The 19,618-nt window shown below is 43.5% G+C and overlaps 1 protein-coding gene across 6 annotated transcripts in view; it reads left to right on the top strand.

The window, feature by feature from the left end:
• Positions 1–19,618, top strand: part of LYST (lysosomal trafficking regulator) — a 1,763,279-nt gene that overhangs the window by 461,156 nt on the left and 1,282,505 nt on the right. For all 6 annotated transcript variants that reach the window (XR_012751618.1, XM_075339737.1, XM_075339736.1 and 3 more), the window contains exon 12: positions 7,181–7,322. Coding sequence is in view for 5 of the 6 variants with exons in the window: in XM_075339737.1 (XP_075195852.1) it covers positions 7,181–7,322 (142 nt within the window). In the remaining variant the exon portion in view is untranslated. The remainder of the gene's footprint in view (positions 1–7,180; positions 7,323–19,618) is intronic.

The raw sequence follows: 19,618 nt of genomic DNA on the forward strand, positions 1-19,618 counted from the left end.
TATGGTGATCTCTGATCATAGTCCGGTGAGATTGGGCATTAGAGAGAAATTCAGGAGAGGTACAGATATCATATGGAGATTCCCATCGTTCCTTCTCAGGCAAGATAATTTCCACAAGGTGCTACAGGAGTGGTGGGGAGAATTCGCAGAGGACAATAAGGAACATAGAGAGTCCCCAGTGATATTTTGGGAAACGGCAAAAGCGGTCCTAAGGGGCCGTCTGGTGGGGTACGCAGCCATGATCAAACGGAAAACCAATGAGAATTATAATTTCCATAGTGAAGCAGTACGGGTAGCATATACAAATTATGTGACAAATAGATCTCCCATGACAAAAGGCAGATGGTTGGAGGCAAAAGAGGGATTTGACGAATGGGCCAAAAAAAAGGAACAACTATTCTGGTCGCACAAGGAGGTTGACTTACATAGGTTTGGCAACAAGGCGGGAAGGATGTTGGCCAATCTGGCAAGGGGCAGCAGAAAGATGACAGTGATCTCTAAACTGAAAACAAAGGGGGGAGAGGTGACTACGGATCCTAAGGACATTAATAAACTGTTGGGAGATTACTATAGAAAACTATATGGGTCAGGGAATAACGACATGACTGATGAGGCAGAGTGGCTAAGACAAGCCCAAATGCCTAGCTTGACGGAGGAAGATTTGAGTGCCTTAAACGCAGATATCACAGTAGAGGAGGTGACGAGAACAATTGGGGAGCTTAACACCAACAAGGCACCGGGACCTGACGGTTTCAATAGTGAATTCTATAAGGCTCTGAAGGATCTGATCTCGCCGGATCTAACCTCAGTCTTTAATGCTTTCCTGGGAGGGGCGGAAATACCCAAAAATTCCAACATAGCATATATTAAATTACTCCCCAAGGGAACCAAGGACCTGGATGATCCCTCTAGTTATAGACCTATATCGCTCATAAATCAGGATTTAAAAATTATGTCCAAGATCATGGCTAATAGACTGGCCGAGATCTTACCTAGGATCATTACGAATCACCAGGTGGGGTTTATTAAGGGGAGAAATGCCGTTACCAATATCCGAAAGACAATTCTAGTGGTAGACGCGGTTAGACTGGGTCTCACTGAGGGAGGGGCTAGACCTGCCCTAGTTACACTTGACGCAGAAAAAGCGTTTGATAATGTAAATTGGGGGTGGTTAGACAGGGTAATGGAGGCCATAGGGATTGTAGGCAAGATGAGACTTTACATTAGAAACCTTTATGCCAACTCGGGAGCTAGGGTTCACACTCCGGGCTTTCTATCAGACGTGTTCCCTTTGATGAAGGGAACAAGACAGGGCTGCCCATTATCTCCTCTTTTATTCAACCTGGCAATCGAGCCGTTGTCAAGAATACTACAGGGACAAAATAGCTTTAAAGGAATCAAGATAAGGGGTTCAGAAGTAAAGACAGCGCTTTTTGCTGATGACATCATACTTTATATGGGGGACCCCGGTGCGGATTTGCCACAGACTCTTGCCTTGATTGAAAAATTTGGCTCATTCTCCGGTTTCAAACTGAACAAAAAAAAATGCGAGATCATGTTCCTAAAGGGGCATCATGGGACAATGGGGGGACAAATAAGGGATGGCTGTCTATGTGGAATTCCTATAGCACAATCTTCAATTAAATACCTGGGAGTGCATATAGGAAGATCGGTGGAAACAATCTATAACTTGAATTATGGACCGCTAATCAGGAAAATTATAGTTCAATTAAAGGGATGGAAAGGTCTGCCACTTCCATTACTGGCAAGATGTCACCTGATAAAAATGATGAGCTTTCCTAGGCTGCTGTATCCCTTCCAGACAATCCCGCTATTGCTAAAACTAAAGGATGTGAATAAGCTCAACTCCGCGTATACAGAATTTCTGTGGAGGGGAAGGAAACCCAGAATAAAGCTGCGTACGCTGATGAAGTCAGCAGAGGAGGGAGGTCTAAACTTTCCAGATGTCCAAGGGTATAATCTTGTATGTATCATGAGGCATGTAATTGATTGGGTGAGAGGAACGAGTAGGCACTCAGATCATGCGATGGAAACTAAATATGCGTCACCGTGGGATCTGACGTCCATTCTGCACTCCCCACTATCCAGGGTTGAAGGGCACATAAGGAACTCAATTATATTCCGAGACACCATGCTAACATGGAAGTCGGTAAGGAAAAAACTGGGGCTCTCATGGAAAGTGTCCAAGTACTTGAACCCCTGGGCATTCCCAAATTTTCCCCTGGGACGAGAAAACAAGCTATTTACTAGATGGAAAGAGAGGGGAGTCAGGAGAATGATAGATGTTATGAATGTGGAGGACAGGAGGTGGATGACAGGTCGGGAAGTGCTGGATAAGTACAACCTTAATAGCTCACATGTCATCCAGTATGAACAATTGAAACATGGAATAATAGGAGACCTGGGTGTGGTTGGAAGAGAGCTGAACAGAAGTTCGATTGATGAGTTACTGGAATGTGATGTAACAAGTATAAATGTCTCTAAAATTTATCGATCGCTAAGGGGGGTGCTTATCTCTCGGGAGGATAGTCGGACTTTAAAAGCGTGGGGGAAACAATTGGGAAGGGAAGAAGTGGTGGATGATATACTGAGAGGATGGGTACAAGTGCGGAAACACATTACCAATGAGAGATGGAGAGACACTCAATTCAGAATTCTACATAGGGCCATTATAGGTTTCAACATACCAGGTAGGGATAGGTGGTGTCCTAAGTGTCAAAAAGAAAAAACGGATATGCTGCATGGGCTATGGGAATGTGAGACAATCGCTAGGTTCTGGAACCAAGTCAGACTATTTGCCCAGTCAACATGGGGAATTTTCAGCAAACTAGACTTAATGGTGTGGATTTTCCACTCCTTTGAGGGAGGAGTAGGAGGAGGACCGAGCACGCAGGAAAAGAGGAAATACGCAATAACGCATGACATAGCCATGATAGCTAAGCGTTGCATCTTAAAACACTGGATTCAAAGGGAGGGCCCATCCATAAAGGAGGTTGTGGGCGAACTACACAACCTTCTGAAGTGGGAAAAACTAGAAGCGGAGAGGGATAAAGATGGGTTGACAGCCAAGTTTTTTGTGAGATGGAGACATTTTATTGAAAGCCAATTCACACAGGGAGAAATAATTAACCTGATGGCACCTTTTGTTCACTCGGAGTGGTATATCCTGAGCGATATCCAGGACAGCCTGGGTAAACTGAGAATCACCTAGGAGGGGGCTCTGGCGGGAGGGGGAGACGAGACGGTTGGGAATACCAAGACACGCTAGCAAAATTGAAATCATTCAGGGACGACACAGAGATTTAACGAATTGTATTGCATATGTTATATTATATTTCATTACCTATGTTTTGGTTTAATGTTACTGTATACTATCTTAAATCGAACAGCAACATGGAACTCCAAATTGGGGTATCACCCACCTCTATGTCACATTTTGTCAGACGAATGTTCTTCTTTTGCAATGATACTTGTCATGTTTTTACAAATTTGAAAAATCAATAAAAAACGTTTTGGAAAAAAAAAAAAAAGCTGCATGTGGTTCCTCTTATTTTAATACACAGCCAAGGTACACTCACAAGTGGGAGCTGCAGCCTGTGGCCTTATGTTTTATCTCTGGGTATCTTAATTTGGGGGACCCTGAAGAAGGTGACAAAACGCGCTTCGGAGGTGGGAGGCAGACACAAAAGCCAGTAGACATTTGAATAAGTAAGTGCACAGTAATATGTTGGAACAAGTGCAATAATTATAATACTGTAGTTGTTTACTTTCTTGAGGAAGCTGCTAAGCCATTGTGCACTTTACTAGGATAAAGGCCCAGTCACACTAAACAACTTACCAGCGATCCCAACAACGATACAACCTGATAGGGATCGCTGGTAAGTTGCTAGGAGGTCGCTGGTGAGATGTCACACTAAGCGACGCTCCAGCAATCCCACCAACAACCTGACCTGGCAGGGATCGCTGGAGCGTCGCTACACGTGGAAGCATGCTGCGCTTGGTAACTAAGGTAAATATCGGGTAACCAACCCGATATTTACCTTGGTTACCAGCGCACACTGCTTAGCGCTGGCTCCCTGCACACCTAGCCACAGTACACATCGGGTTAATTTCCCGATGTGTACTCTGCTACGTATGCAGGCAGCAGGGAGCCGGCTTCTGCGGACGCTGGTAACCACGGTAAACATCGGGTAACCAAGAAGCCCTTCCCTTGGTTACCCGATATTTACCTTCGTTACCAGCATCCGCCGCTCTCACACTGCCAGTGCTGGCTCCCTGTTCCCTGCACTCCTAGCCACAGTACACATCGGGTTAATTACCCGATGTGTACTGCAGCTACATATGCACAGAGCAGGAGCCGGCACTGACAGCTGAGAGCGGCGGACGCAACTTACCAGCGATCCCTATCAGGTTGTATCGTTGTTGGGATCACTGGTAAGTTGTTTAGTGTAAAGGGGCCTTTAAGGCCCCGTCACACTAAGCAACATCGCTAGCAACATCGCTGCTAACGAACAACTTTTGTGACGTTGCTATCGATGTTGCTGTGTGTGACATCCAGCAACAACCTGGCCCCTGCTGTGAGGTCGTTGGTTGTTGCTGAATGTCCTGGGCCATTTTTTAGTTGTTGCTCTCCCGCTGTGAAGCACAGATCGCTGTGTGTGACAGCGACAGAGCAACAACTAAATCTGCAGGCAGCAGGAGCCGGCTTCTGCGGAGGCTGGTAACCAATGTAAACATCGGGTAACCAAGAAGCCCTGTCCTTGGTTACCCGATATTTACCTTTGTTACCAGCCTCCGCCGCTCTCACTGTCAGTGCCAGCTCCTACTCTGTGCACATGTAGCTGCAGGACACATCGGGTTAATTAACCCAATGTGTGCTGTAGCTAGGAGAGCAGGGAGCCAGCACTAAGCATTGTGCGCTGCTCCCTGCTCTGTGCACATTTAGCTGCAGTACACATCGGGTTAATTAACCCAATGTGTGCTGTAACTAGGAGAGCAAGGAGCCAGCACAAAGCGGTGTACGCTGCTCCCTGCTCTGTGCACATGTAGCTGCAGCACACATCGGGTAATTAACCCGATGTGTGCTGTAACTAGGAGAGCAGGGAGCCAGCGCTCAGTGTGCGCTGCTCCCTGCACGTGTAGTTCCGTGCGCTGGTAACCAAGGCAAATATCGGGTTGGTTACCCGATATTTACCTTAGTTACCAAGCGCAGCATCTTCCACGCGGCGCTGGGCTGGTCACTGGTTGCTGGTGAGCTCACCAGCAACTCGTGTAGCCATGCTCCAGCGATCCCTGCCAGGTCAGGTTGCTGGTGGGATCGCTGGAGCGTCGCAGTGTGACATCTCACCAGCAACCTCCTAGCAACTTACCAGCGATCCCTATCGTTGTTGGGATCGCTGGTAAGTTGTTTAGTGTGACTGGACCTTTAGTGTGATGGTACCTTAAGTTTGAGCCATTATAATTGACCTTTGATATCTTGGAAGGACTGGTTCAGTAATTAGGTCACTGCAATACCATTGTTTACAACCCTTGTGAAGCTGCTAATCCACTATGCACTTTATTAGGCTTAAATAGACCTATGCATAGTTGGTTTTAGAAAATACAGCAGGACTGATATGGGAGTGATCATTAATTAATGAGGTATTGCAATAGGCAAGTTTGCACTTAATATATAACTCTCTACTGTGTATTTAATATTGATCATTGATATTTATTGATATTTGTGGTTTTTTACAGTCAGATATTTATGCTGAATATTATACATTTGATGATTGAAAATGTATTGTCTTTTTTTGGCTCTGTTTCTTTGCTTCCACACTGGTGGTATTGTCCTTTTTTTATTATGTTTTAAAAAAAAAATGTCTTCAATAAGAAATATTGATTTTAAAATTAATATATTGAAAGGGTTCATATTTGTTTAGGTCTGTTACTAGACATAGAATATTGAATCTGTTTTGATTAGATAATTTATAAAGACACAGCTACAATTGAGAGATTTTTGATACCATTTTTTTTGTGGCAGATTCTGGTCTCCTCAGACTTAAGGGCGCTTTACACGCTGCGACATCGCTAGCTATCGCACCCGCTCCTGTCGTTTTTACGTCACGAGCAAATCGTTGCCCGTGGCGAACAATATCGCTAGGACGCGTCACACATACTTACCTTCCTAGCGACATCGCTGTGGGCGGCGAACAACCCCTTTTTTAAGGGGGAGGTTTGTGCGCTGTCACAGCAACGTCACACAGCGGCCCGCCAATAGAAGCGGAGGGGCGGAGACCAGCCGCATTAACGACACGCCCAACTCGTTGCCAGAGAGGACGCAGGAACACTTTTGTTCGTCGATCCCGGGGTGTCACACACAGCAATGTGTGCTGCCTCAGGAACAACTAACAACCTTCGTCCAGCACCAGCAACGATATTTGGGAAAGGAACGACGTGTCAACGATTAGGTGAGTATTTCTGATCGTTAGCGGTCACTCGTACGTGGCGCACGCAATGATGTTGCTAACGAGGCCGGATGTGCGTCACAAATTCCGTGACCCCAACGATATCTCGTTAGCGATGTCGTTGCGTGTAAAGCGGCCTTTATACGAGGAATGGCATCCAGCTAGAAATCAGAAATCAATTCCTGACTGTAACAGATTTTTTTTTTGTTAAGCCTGGTTTGTACCACCGATCCCAGATATCTGCGAGTTCATCCATTACTATTAATAATCAAAAAAGCTGCGATGCAGTAGTGTTTTTTTTCTTTAACCCCTTAATGACCACAGATACGCCTTTTAACAGTGACAGTTAAGCTGTCTTTTTAAGACGTTTTCTAACGGTGCTCAGGAATAACACCCTGGAGATCACGATCCGTGTTGGTGAGAAAACCTATGCATTCCTCTGTTCCTATGACCTACATGCCCATATAGACAGCTCAGGAGGGTTGATCTTACTGGCTGACTCTCTTTAAAAAAAAAAAAAAGGAAAACAGCTGCTACTCTCCCTTTTCTATTGGAACATAGTTTTAGTCTCTTATACTAAATGGGTTCTATTGATCGCAATTTAATATGTTTTTGAAGCATAATTGGAACAGATGCACAAAGCCCCATGCTGTTACTGCTTTCGTAGGATATGGCTTTTTTTTTAAAAGTTTGTGTTTGTATTTTATTTTCAGCACCAGACAAGACCGTTGGATCAGATTATTCCACTTTTGACAAACTTTTAGAAGATGGTTATATGCATGTGCTGTCCTTGGGCTCCAAGGTGCTGATGATGCAGATATGGTTCAGTGTGGCATCGGGTCGTTTTACTTTTAGGTAATGGATTTTATACTACTATAATGTTATTAATTCAGTTAACGCTATACTGAGTTATATGCATTAATCTTTTCACCACGCTGCCTGTTTCACCTTCCTGACCAGGCCAATTTTTTCAATTCTGATCAGTGTCCTTTTGACAGGTTGTAAATCTGGAAAGCTTCAACGGATCACAGTGCTTTTTTCGTAACTTATTGTACTTCATAATAGTCATAAATATAGGACGATATTTGCACTTATTTGTGCCAAAATTAGAATTTGGCAAAAGCGTAACATTTTGCAATTTTCATGCTTTTAATATTTATGCCCATAAACAAGAGTTACGGTATGTCACACAAAATAGTTAATAAATATTTCCCACATGTCTACTTTACATCAGCACAATTTTTGAAACATATTTTTTTTGTTAGGAAGTTAGAATGGCTCAGAGTTTATCAGAAATTTCTCATTTTTTTCAATTACAATTTGCAAAACCATTTTATTAGGGACCGCATTACATTTGAAGTGACTTTGAGAAGTCTAGGTGACAGAAAATATCCAAAAGTGACACCATCATAAAAACTGCACCTTTCAAAGTGCTCAAAACCATATTTAAGAGGTGTATTACCATTCAGGTGCTTCACAGGAACTAAAGCAATGTGGAAGGAAAAAAAAAATGTTACTTTAGCACCAAATGTTGCATTTTCACAAGGGTAATAAGAGAAAATGCACCTTGAAAATTGTTGTGAAGTTTCTCCTGAGTACACCAATACCCCATGTGTGGTATCAACTGTTTGGGCGCATGGCAGGGCTCAGAAGGGAAGGAGCACCATTTGAATTGTAGAGTGCAAAATTGGATAGATATCGGACGTCATGTTGCATTTGGAGAGCTCTGATATGCCTAAACAGTGGAGCTCCCCCATATGTGACCCCCTATTAGAAATTAGACCCTTCAAGGAAATGGTCTAGATGTTTGGTGAGGACCTGGAACTCTCAGGTGCTAAACAGAATTTTATTACATTAAGCTAAGGAAATATGTTTGTTTGTTTGTTTTTTTTTACCACAAACCCAAATATTTCCTTTTCACAGGGTAACAGGAGAAAATGCACCAATAAAATTTGTTGTACAATTTCTCAGTATGCCAATGCCTCACATATGGTGGAAATCTACTGTTTGGGCACAAAGCAGGGCTCCGAAAGGAAGGAGCACCATTTGACTTTTTAAATGCAAAGTTGTCTGGAATCATTAGTGGACACCATGTTGTGTTTTAAGAGCTCCCAATGTGCTTAAACAGTGACCTCATTTTGGACACTAGACCCCTCAAGGAACTTATCTAGATGTTTGGTGTGCACTTACCACAGTACAGTTTGTTGTGCAATTTCTTGTGCAAGATCGCCAAAATCCCATGTGGTGAAAAACTACTTTGGAGGCACAATGCAAAGTCAAAAAGGGAAGGGGAGCCATATTTGAGTTCATATTTAGTTGGAATGGTTTGCGGGTGCCATGTCACATTGACAAAGCACCTGAGGTAAAATTTTATAAGGTTGAGCTGTGAAAATAAAACAATACATTTTTACCCACAAAAATGTTGATTTAATCCCACATTTTTGAAATTCATTAGGGCAACAAGAGGATATGCACCATACAATTTGTTGTGCAGTTTGTCAAGAGTGCTCCAATACACCATGTGTAGTCAAAAACAACTTTTGAGGCACAGTACAAAGTGAAAAAGGGAAGAAGCACCATGTTTGAGTTCAGATTTAGTTAGAATGGTTTGCAAGTGCCATGTCAAAATCATTCATGGGTGCAGTGAGCATGCTGACACTACAAGTGTGTCACAAAATTTTATACTATTGGGCGGTGAACAAAAAGTAATTACAATTTTACCACTAACATGTTTTAGCTCTAGAATTCCAATTTTCACAATGGGAATAGCTAAGAAAGACCTCATAATGTGTTACACAATTTCTCCTGAACGTGGCATTACTCCATTTTTTGACTGTACAGTACTGTTTTGCCTCATCGCAGGGCTTGGAAGGGAAGGAGCACAATTTGACTTTGGAGCATAGATATTCCTAGAATAGTTTGCGGACTCCATTTGCAGAGCCCCTAAGAGCGAGCCAGAACATAAGAAATCCCCATAAGTGACCAAATTTTGGAAATTACACCTCTCTTTGAGTTCATCTACGGGTGTAGTGACAATTTAGTCTGGAAAAACCCATGCTGTCAAATGCAGTAAATGTTGCAGAATTAAAAATTGCAAATAATCCTGTGCCCAGCTTGTGCTTCTGGAATCCTGCACCTCGTAAATTAAGCATGTTCTTCTCATTACAACAATGCTAAGCATGTGGATGCCAAACTGTGGGTTAGACACATTGTGGTACTCAAAAGAGAGGGGGGCATTTGGATTTGGGAGCACAAATTTCACTGGATTTATTTTTTGAGGGGAGTAGCCATAGCATTTTTCCATAGCCTTTGTGCTACCAGTAAACATTCCGAGTGATGATTCAGCTTTATTCTTCTGGTCAGTAAGATTACAGCAATACCACATTTATATAGGTTTTTTTTTATGTTTTTCCATGTTTACACCATAGAAACTATTATATAGAAAAAAAATAGTTTTTGCATTGCTGTATTCTGAGAGCTATAGCTTTTTCATTTTTATGCTGATGGAGCTATATGTCAGCTTCTTTTTTTGCTGGACAAGATGACATTTTCAGCGGTATTATTTTTATGTAATATATATATAACTTTTTGATTGTGTTTTATTCCACATTTTTTGTCAGCTGTATGATGAAAAAACATTTTTCTTTGCTGCTTTTTATTTTTTTTCACTGAAGGGGGTTGACTAGTGTGACCGTTTTATAGATCAGGTTGTTACATGCGCAATACTAGATATTTGTACTTTTTTGTTTGTTTTTTACACAAATTTAACTTTACTGGAATATTTTTTTTTTATTTTTTTGTTCCTTATTTTGTTTTGTTTTTTATATTTTTACATACGTTTTGTTTTATTTTTTTCAAACTTTTTTACTTAGTCCCTATATCAGACATTACCTTTTGCTGGTTTGGTCGCAGTTACACTGTATTGCAATGTTTGATCATTGCAGGACAGTGTAGCTGTCAGAAGCTTCAAGGCTAATGCTCCTGGAATGATCCCTTGGCTGGATGGCCCGGAGGTCTCCATGACGACCTTGGGTCAATATGGAGACAATAGAGTCCTTGCGATTACATCGTTGGGCACCAATCAGAGGGGTAAGCGAGTGCGATCCCTATCCCCTAAGTGCTTCAATCACTATCGATTACAGCATTTATAGAGTTAAGCAGCCATGGACGACGTGAGGATCATCCCTGGCTGTGAGGGGGCACCGATCAAAGGAGAGAGAGAATGTGGCTGCTCCCTCAGTCTCCTAAGTAGAGATGAGCGATGTTCGAGGTTCGCCAATTTCATGTTCGAGTGATTTTGGGGGGTGTTCGAGTCGTTCGACGAACTCGAATAATTTGTTAAAAGTTAGGCAGTTCGAGTTACGTTCGAGAACGGTTCGATCACCAAAAGTGTGGCTTTTCACAGTAAGTATGTGTGCACGTTGCATATCTGTATGCGTCCTGCATCCCCAGCACAATTCCTCTCTTTCCTACTCACCGATCACTGGCGCAGCGCTGCACGGCTGTCACAAACCTCCGGCGGCTTTTCCTCTTTTGAAAATGGCTGCCGCTTCATTATTCAATCAGGTATTCTGTGCCTTCCCCGCCCACTGGCACCCATGATTGACTGCAGTCAGACATGCCCCCACGATGAGTGACAGCTGTCTCACTGCAACCAATCACAGCCGCCAGTGGGCGGGTTTATATCGTTCAGTAAAATAAATAAATAAAAAAAATGCGGTTCCCCCCATTTTGATACCAGCCAGGATAAAGCCACACAGCTGGAGGCTGGTATTGTCAGGATGGGGAGCGCCACGTTATGGGGAGCTCACCACCCTAACAATATCACCCAGCAGCCGCCTGAAATTGCCACATCGATTAGATGCGACAGTCCCGGGACTCTACCCAGCTCATCCCGAATTGCCCTGGTGCGGTGGCAATCAGGGTAATAACGGGGTTAATCATGACAAGCGTCTCCCCGAGACACCTTCCATGATTAACCTGTAAGTGAAAGTAGAGAAACATACACATCGAAAAATCCTTTATTTGGCATAAAAGACAAAAAAAAACCTCATTTACCTCTTTATTGATCCCCAAACAACAATCCAGGTCCGAAGTAATCCACACAACACTGTCAGCTCTGCTACATGAAGATGACAGGGAGCGCTCTGTGTCCTCTCCACGTAGCACCTGAAGTGAGTTGCGCTGTGACCAGAGAGTTCACTCTGCAATGCAGACGTCAAGATAACCAAATCTGCCTATGTTTCTCATTAGAGCCAGTGGCTCAATGGATAGAGCTCTCGCCTAAGAAGCTTTAGTTCACGAGTTCAAGTCCCAGTAAAAAATGTAATTTATTTTTAATTTTAAATTATAATTATTTATTTATAATTATATTTTAATTTAATTATGCACTGAGGGGAGGTTGATGAGGGTTGTAGTGCCTGCGTGTGTGCAGTGATGATGAGGGTTGTAGTGCCTGCGTGTGTGCGGTGATGAGTGCGGTACTGCCGGTGTTTTCCCGCCCGTCCATCCGCCCATCCATCCTTCCATCCGCCCATCCATCCTTCCATCCGCCCATCCATCCTTCCATCCGCCCTTCCATCCGCCCATCCATCCTTCCATACGCCCATCCATCCTTCCATCCGCCCATCCAAACTTCCATCCGCCCTTCCATCCGCCCATCCATCCTTCCATCCGCCCATCCATCCTTCCATCCGCCCATCCATCCTTCCATCCGCCCATCCATCCTTCCATCCGCCCATCCATCCTTCCATCCGCCAATCCATCCTTCCATCCGCCCATCCATCCTTCCATCCACCCATCCATCCGCCCATCCATCCATCCTTGCAGCTGAACAATCTGCTTCTAGATTTTCTACTGCAGTATAGAGGTAAAGATTACCAAATCTTCCTTTGCTTTTCATGAGAGGCAGTGGCTCAATGAATAGTGCTCCCACCTAAGGAGAATTAGTTCACGAGTTCGAGTCCCGGCTGTCCCGATTTATTTTTAATTTTAAATTATAATTATTACTTATTTATAATTATGATTTAATTTAATTAAGCACTGAGGGGAGGAGCCGGACATCAGTTGTGAGCCGCGGGACACCCCTCTAAAATCGGAGCAGTTCACGGAATGAGGTTGCATTGCTCTCTCCCTCCCTCTCTTTTTCTCTCTTTTTACCTCTCTCTCTCCCTCTCTCTCTCTCCCTCTTTCTTTTTCTCTTAGTCTCTCTTTCTCTCTCTTTTTCTCTTTTTTCTCTTTTTTTCTCTTTTTTTCTTTTTTTCTTCTTTTTTCTCTTTTTCTCAGTCTCTCTTTTTCTCATCTCTCCTTCTCTCCTTCTCTCCTTCTCTCTTCTCTCTCTTCTCTTCTCTCCTATTTCTTTTCTCTCTCCTCTCTTCCCTCTTCTCTCTCTTTTCTCTCTCTCCTCTCTTTTCTTTCTCTCCTCTTTCTCTCCTCTCTTTCTCTCCTCTTTCTCTCCTCTTTCTCTCCTCTTTCTCTCCTCTTTCTCTCCTCCTTCTCTCCTCTCTCTCCTCTCTCTCCTCTCTCTCCTCTTTCTCTCTCGTCTCTCTCCTCTTTCTCTCTCTCCTTTCTCTCTCTCTCCTTTCTCTCTCCTCTCTCTCCTCTCCTCTTCTCTCTCCTCTTCTCTTCTCTCTCCTCTTCTCCCCCCTCTCTCCCCTCTCTCTCTCTCCTGTCTCTCTTCTCTCACCCTCTCTCCCTCTCTTCTCTCTCCACTCTCCCCACTCTCTCTCCTCTCTCTTTTCTCTCCCCTCTCTCCCCTCTTTCTCTCCTCTCTCCTCTCTCTCTCCCCTCTCTTTCTCCCTCTCTCTTCTCTTTTCTCTCTTTTCTCTATCTTCTCTCTCTCTTCTTTCTCTCTCTCTCTCAGACCTAGCGATGATCAGCTGATGTGGTTACCTGACGGAATCAGCTGACACTATAAGTCGAGTGGTGAAGGCCGGCTTTTTACCGCCCCGCCGGCTAAACTATCAGCTGCTGCTGTCGGACAGGAATCTGCACAGAAGTGTGTAGTTTTGGGGTTTTTTTTGCACTGATGCATCAATTGAATTTATAAAAGCTGTTTATACAATCAGCTGCTGTGTCATGTGATTCAGGCCCTTGAACCTGACACATCATCTGATCGCTTTGCTTTCCAGAAAAAACAATCAGATGTTATTGGATCCAGATTGGACAGCGTGGGACCCTTGACCCAGGATTACTGTGGAGGGGGGTTCTTTATTTCAATAAAGATGGAGTCATTAATTGTGTTGTTTTATTTCTAATAAAAATATATATTTTTCTGTGTGTTGTTTTTTTTTTTTAATCTGTACTAGAAATTCATGGTTGCAATGTCTAATATTGGCTTGACACCATGAATTTCGGGCTTAGGGCCAGTTGATAATATACAGCTAGCCCTAACCCCATTATTACCCAGCGAGCCACCCGTCACCAGGGCAGCTGGAAGAGTTGGATACGCCAGAAGATGGCACTTCTATAAAAGCGCCATTTTATGGGGCGGCTGCGGACTGCAATTCGCAGCAAGGGTGCACAGAAAGCTTGGGCACCCTGAGCTGAGGATTCCAATCCCCAACTGCCTAGTTGTACCTGGCTGGACACAAAAATTGGGTGAAGCCCACGTCATTTTTTTTTTTTTTTGTTTAATTATTTCATTAAATTCATGAAATGATTTAAAAAAAAAAAGGGCTTCCCTTTATTTTTGGTTCCCAGCCGGGTACAAATAGGCAGCTGGGGGTTGGGGGCAGCCATAGCTGCCGGCTGTACCTGGCTTGTATACAAAAACATGGCGAAGCCCACGTAATTTTTTTTTTTGGGGGCAAAAACTCTCTGCATACAGTCCTGGATGGAGTATGCTGAGCCTTGTAGTTCTGCAGCTGCTGTCTGCCTCCTGTCTGTATGGAGGAGAGCAGACAGCAGTTGCAGAACTACAAGGCTCAGCATGCTCCATTCACTAGTGTATGCAGGAGAGCAGACAGCAGCTGCAGAACTACAAGGCTCAGCATGCTCCATTCACTAGTGTATGCAGGAGAGCAGACAGCAGCTGCAGAACTACAAGGCTCAGCATGCTCCATTCACTAGTCTATGCAGGAGAGCAGACATCAGCTGCAGAATGACAAGGCTCAGCATACTCCATCCAGGACTGTATGCAGGAGTTTTTTGCCCCCCAAAAAAATGACGTGGGCTTCGCCATATTTTTGTATGCTAGCCAGGTACAGCAGGCAGGTACGGCTGCCCCCAACCCCCAGCTGCCTATTTGTACTCGGCTGGGAACTAAAAAAAATAGGGAAGCCCTTTTTTTAATTATTTCATGAATTTCATGAAATAATTAAAAAAAAAAATCGACATAGGCTTCGCCCCACCAGAACGCAGGGAGTCGACCATGTGCCAGAGCATTTTGCCCGTACACAGAGATGCTGGAACAATCACCGTGTACCGGAGAGATGCGGCGGGAGACAGAGTGCAGGACGCGTCGCGGGGACCTGTAAGTGTTATGGCAATGTTTATTAACTGTATGTGTACATGTATAATGTGTTTTTATATGTTTGCCTCCCTTTGTTTTCAATGGGGTTCGAATGGTTCATCAAACGGTTCGTCGAACGGAGCCTCCGTTTGAAAAAACCGAACTCGAACGCTAGAGGGGTGGCTCATCTCTACTCCTAAATGCTGCAATCAATGTCAATTGGGGGGTTAAAGAGGAATAACCACCAGGATTTTCATATATGAACTAAAGCTAGTGCTGCCACTGTCTTGCTGATTTTAAACATACCTTTAGTTGTGAGATCGGATGTATACTTTCTGAAATATAAAAAAGTAAAGTTTGTGGAATGCACGGTTATTTGATGAGAGGTGAAAAAGAATATGTAATAGGTGGGTCGCGTTTTGCTAGTTATTTCTGGCCCTGTCTGCCTGCCTGTCCTTCCTCCTTTTGTAAGAACAGACCAGTAAATGATGTTGTGGAGGAGAGAGCACATGAGGGTCTTACACGGTAGGGAAAGGAGACTCAAAAGGATCATGGTACACTCACCTTCTCAGATTGTGAGAGTGACAACCCCTATGTAACACATTTAGTAATAGTATCCGCTGCAGCCCCGAAATGTAGAGTAAGTAGTAGGACGTAGATAGAAATCGAGTATATACTGCGCTGATACTCATTGGTATATTAATACAATTCCATCCATTACATCCGTCTCCTTCCTCAGGACATCAAAGGAACAATACATCAACAGACTCAGAAGGAGCTTCTTAATATATATATATATATATATATATATATATATATATATATATATATATATATATATATATATATATAGTGATTCCACGTCAGCAGATCCGCCTTCCACAATTCAATCCAAGGCAGGACATTCGGCTGTTATAATACTGGTCATGCAAACACTCACATTAAACATCAAATTGAATGCAGAAATTCAAAGAGTTGTCTTAATTTAAAAATGTGCATGAATTATTTACAAAAACATCAAGAAAATATACAGATGAAAAAATTAAGTCTAGGAGAAAAACTTCATTAATTAAAAGTCTGGGTGAATCAGGAGGAGCTGGGTCCAGAACTCTGCGGTCCACTGATATTCAAAATTTCTCTGTATAATGACAAACAGAAGAAAAGGGGAAAGTATGAGAATATGTGGGGATGAGTGAATATAAAATGCATTGTGCTGACGCACATGTATGAAAGGTGATGGGAGTGCAATCCAATCTGCTTACACGAGGTGGGGTGAGGTCAGTGTTTTAGACTCCAGTAACGCACAGCCGTTTCTAATGAGGTGATAACAGAAAGAAATAGCTCATGTAGAAAAAAAAATGGTCAGTGTAGGGATGACTAAATTATATTACACATGTCTCTTGGAAAAAAATGTTTTTCACCATATAGAAATTTGAAACGTGCTGTCCAAGATTAATTCGAAAACATCCCTACATAGCTATATGAGGAGATATAAAAATGACCACCAATTGATAAAATAATGGTATCAAAACCATTGTTAATAAGGAAGTGTTAAAAATACTGTATATTGGAATGCCTGTACGTAGGAATTGCTAAGATTTTTAAAATGTGTATATATAAAAGTTTAATGATGTGAGAGATAAAAATGTATATGTAAAATATGGGGTAAAAGAATTTTTAAAAATAATTACTAAAAACACTGCCACTATTAATGAAAAGTGCTTTAATTTCCCACGTCTTTCAATAAAAGAGGTCTGTGACCTCATTTAAACGTGATGGTTTGAGGGCGTCTAATCAGGGCCGTATTTGGGGTTTTTGCTGCCCTAGGCACTGTCAGTGGTGCCACCCCCTTCTGATCAGTCAGATTAAGGGTATGTGCACACAGCATTTTGTTTTCAGACAGATCCGCGCTGTAACCCGCCCAAAAACCCCAAACTCTAAATATTAAAGAAATGAACTCATACACTGCAATGTAAACGACTTACTGTCCATATGTTCAGTCTTTGGAGTTTTTTCAGTGCGTCAGGTTTCCTCAGACATGAAGCGGCTGACAGTGACCGGTCCATTATATGGCAGCTGCTGCTTGGATGCCGCTTACTACTTCATTTAAAAAATAAGTAAAATCCAGTAGCTAAAAGATGTTGGAAAAAACAACCAAGAAGCAGCAGCAAAAAAAACAAACAATATATTTGCTTCAGGATAAAATGATGACTGTCCTGAAGCGTATTCTGTCTGAATAATTCCGGGGGTTCACAGACATCTACAAGACGTGTGCACATTCCCTGATAGAGCCCAGAGCCTTCAGATATTAGTTAAGACCTGCATACACATTAACCTAAAGTGGTCTAAACCCGCCAATATCGACGGGTTCTGCTGACAGCCCAATGTGTATGGGGGCTCTAACTTCTGATTGTCGGGGGGAATAAGGATCCAGCATGTCCGATTACAGAGTGTAGATCCTATTATCCTCTAAATGGTAAGCTGCTGCCGGAGATGTCCAGCAGCGGCTCTAATAAAGAACACAGAAACACTTGGCAGAATGAGTGCTCATGTATATGGGAGAGCTGAGCAAGATAGCTGCCGGCCTGAAAATCAGACTATAGTGTATGGGGGCTTTAGTCTCTTATTTATTAGGCTGACAGACATGCAGATAGCTGTATTTTTAGTCCAGCACGCTGACCTTATGTTTTAGGATCAAGACTGATAAGGTAAAGATTACAACAGCTACATGACTATCACCAGAACCATCATCAGTACAGTAATACATAACTAAAACCACCCTAACTTCAAGAATACGTAACCAAAACCACAGTTAGTACAGTAATACATCAACAGAACTACTGTCAATACAGTAATATCACCAAAACCACCCTAAATACAATAATACATCACCAAACCCACCCTAAAGACAATAATACATTGCCAAACCCACCCTAAAGACAATAAGGCATCACCAAAACCACCATCAGTACATGAATACATTGCCAACTTCGTACAGCAATCAAGTGCAGTGTCAGGTTAGACCCATATACATATATGTATTCCATTAACGTACAACTCTCAGTATGTCCTTAACAATGGTAAGGAGATGCTGGTAGTTGTTACCAGCCATCATTAGACTGTAGACCATATAAGAACCACAATACTGATTAGTCCCAGGCAGTAGACTTAACTTTTGGAGGAGATTTTATATGTTTAGGTCCATTAATTCTGAGATTAGTAGGGCAGAGGTGGGCTCAGTAGGGAGAAGGGGCACCATGGGGTGGGACTTGAGACCCCCATCAATTGCTCAAAAGACCTCTTAAGTGCACAGCTCAGGAGACAGGACTATGAAATTTTACTCCCGGAATCCATTCTGTCTGAATGTTCTGGTTCTCAAAAAAACTCGGGGCCACGGTAGTCGGACCCCCAGCGATTGGAAAGTTATTCCCCATCCCAAGGATAGGGAGTAAGTTTCCAATGTGAGAAAACCCCTTTAAAGCATTGACTGATTCCAGCAATGTGTCACTTACTGAGCTGTTTGCTGTCATTTTCTCTGCTGCAGATCTTGCAGTTATACAGAGCTCATGAATATGCTGGACTACCTGCAGCACACCAAGATTAAGGAAAACAGAGCAGTGTATATGGGCTTCATTAGGAGTGAAAGGCAACAACTTCAATAGGTATGCACAAATAAGAAACAGAAGTCTTTAAATTTGCCTAGGTATCTGTATATCCTATGGTCAATAATTAGCGATAATAAAACTTTGTGCACTATAGCGTTTATTAGACACAAGGTCCATGGGATATAGAATATAATAAAACACAGGACAGGATTTGACAATGACAGGCGAATAATCCCCATGTGGGGCCACATGCGATCTCCCCCTGTTGGTAAGCTCCCTGTACTGCAATCTCCCCCTGTTGGTAAGCTCCCTGTACTGCGATCTCCCCCTGTTGGTAAGCTCCCTGTACTGCGATCTCCCCCTGTTGGTAAGCTCCCTGTACTGCGATCTCCTCCTGTTGGTAAGCTCCCTGTACTGCGATCTCCCCCTGTTGGTAAGCTCCCTGTACTGCGATCTCCCCCTGTTGGTAAGCTCCCTGTACTGCGATCTCCCCCTGTTGGTAAGCTCCCTGTACTGCGATCTCCCCCTGTTGGTAAGCTCCCTGTACTGCGATCTCCCCCTGTTGGTAAGCTCCCTGTACTGCGATCTCCCCCTGTTGGTAAGCTCCCTGTACTGCGATCTCCCCCTGTTGGTTAGCTCCCTGTACTGCGATCTCCCCCTGTTGGTAAGCTCCCTGTATTGCGATCTCCCCCTGTTGGTAAGCTCCCTGTATTGCGATCTCCCCCTGTTGGTAAGCTCCCTGTACTGCGATCTCCCCCTGTTGGTAAGCTCCCTGTACTGCGATCTCCCCCTGTTGGTAAGCTCCCTGTACTGCGATCTCCCCCTGTTGGTAAGCTCCCTGTACTGCGATCTCCCCCTGTTGGTAAGCTCCCTGTACTGCGATCTCCCCATGTTGGTAAGCTCCCTGTACTGCGATCTCCCCCTGTTGGTAAGCTCCCTGTACTGCGATCTCCCCCTGTTGGTAAGCTCCCTGTATTGCGATCTTCCCCTGTTGGTAAGCTCCCTGTACTGCGATCTCCCCCTGTTGGTAAGCTCCCTGTACTGTGATCTCCCCCTGTTGGTAAGCTCCCTGTATTGCGATCTCCCCCTGTTGT

Source organism: Anomaloglossus baeobatrachus, chromosome 3 (assembly GCF_048569485.1).
Source record: "Anomaloglossus baeobatrachus isolate aAnoBae1 chromosome 3, aAnoBae1.hap1, whole genome shotgun sequence".
Classification (NCBI taxonomy): domain Eukaryota; kingdom Metazoa; phylum Chordata; class Amphibia; order Anura; family Aromobatidae; genus Anomaloglossus; species Anomaloglossus baeobatrachus.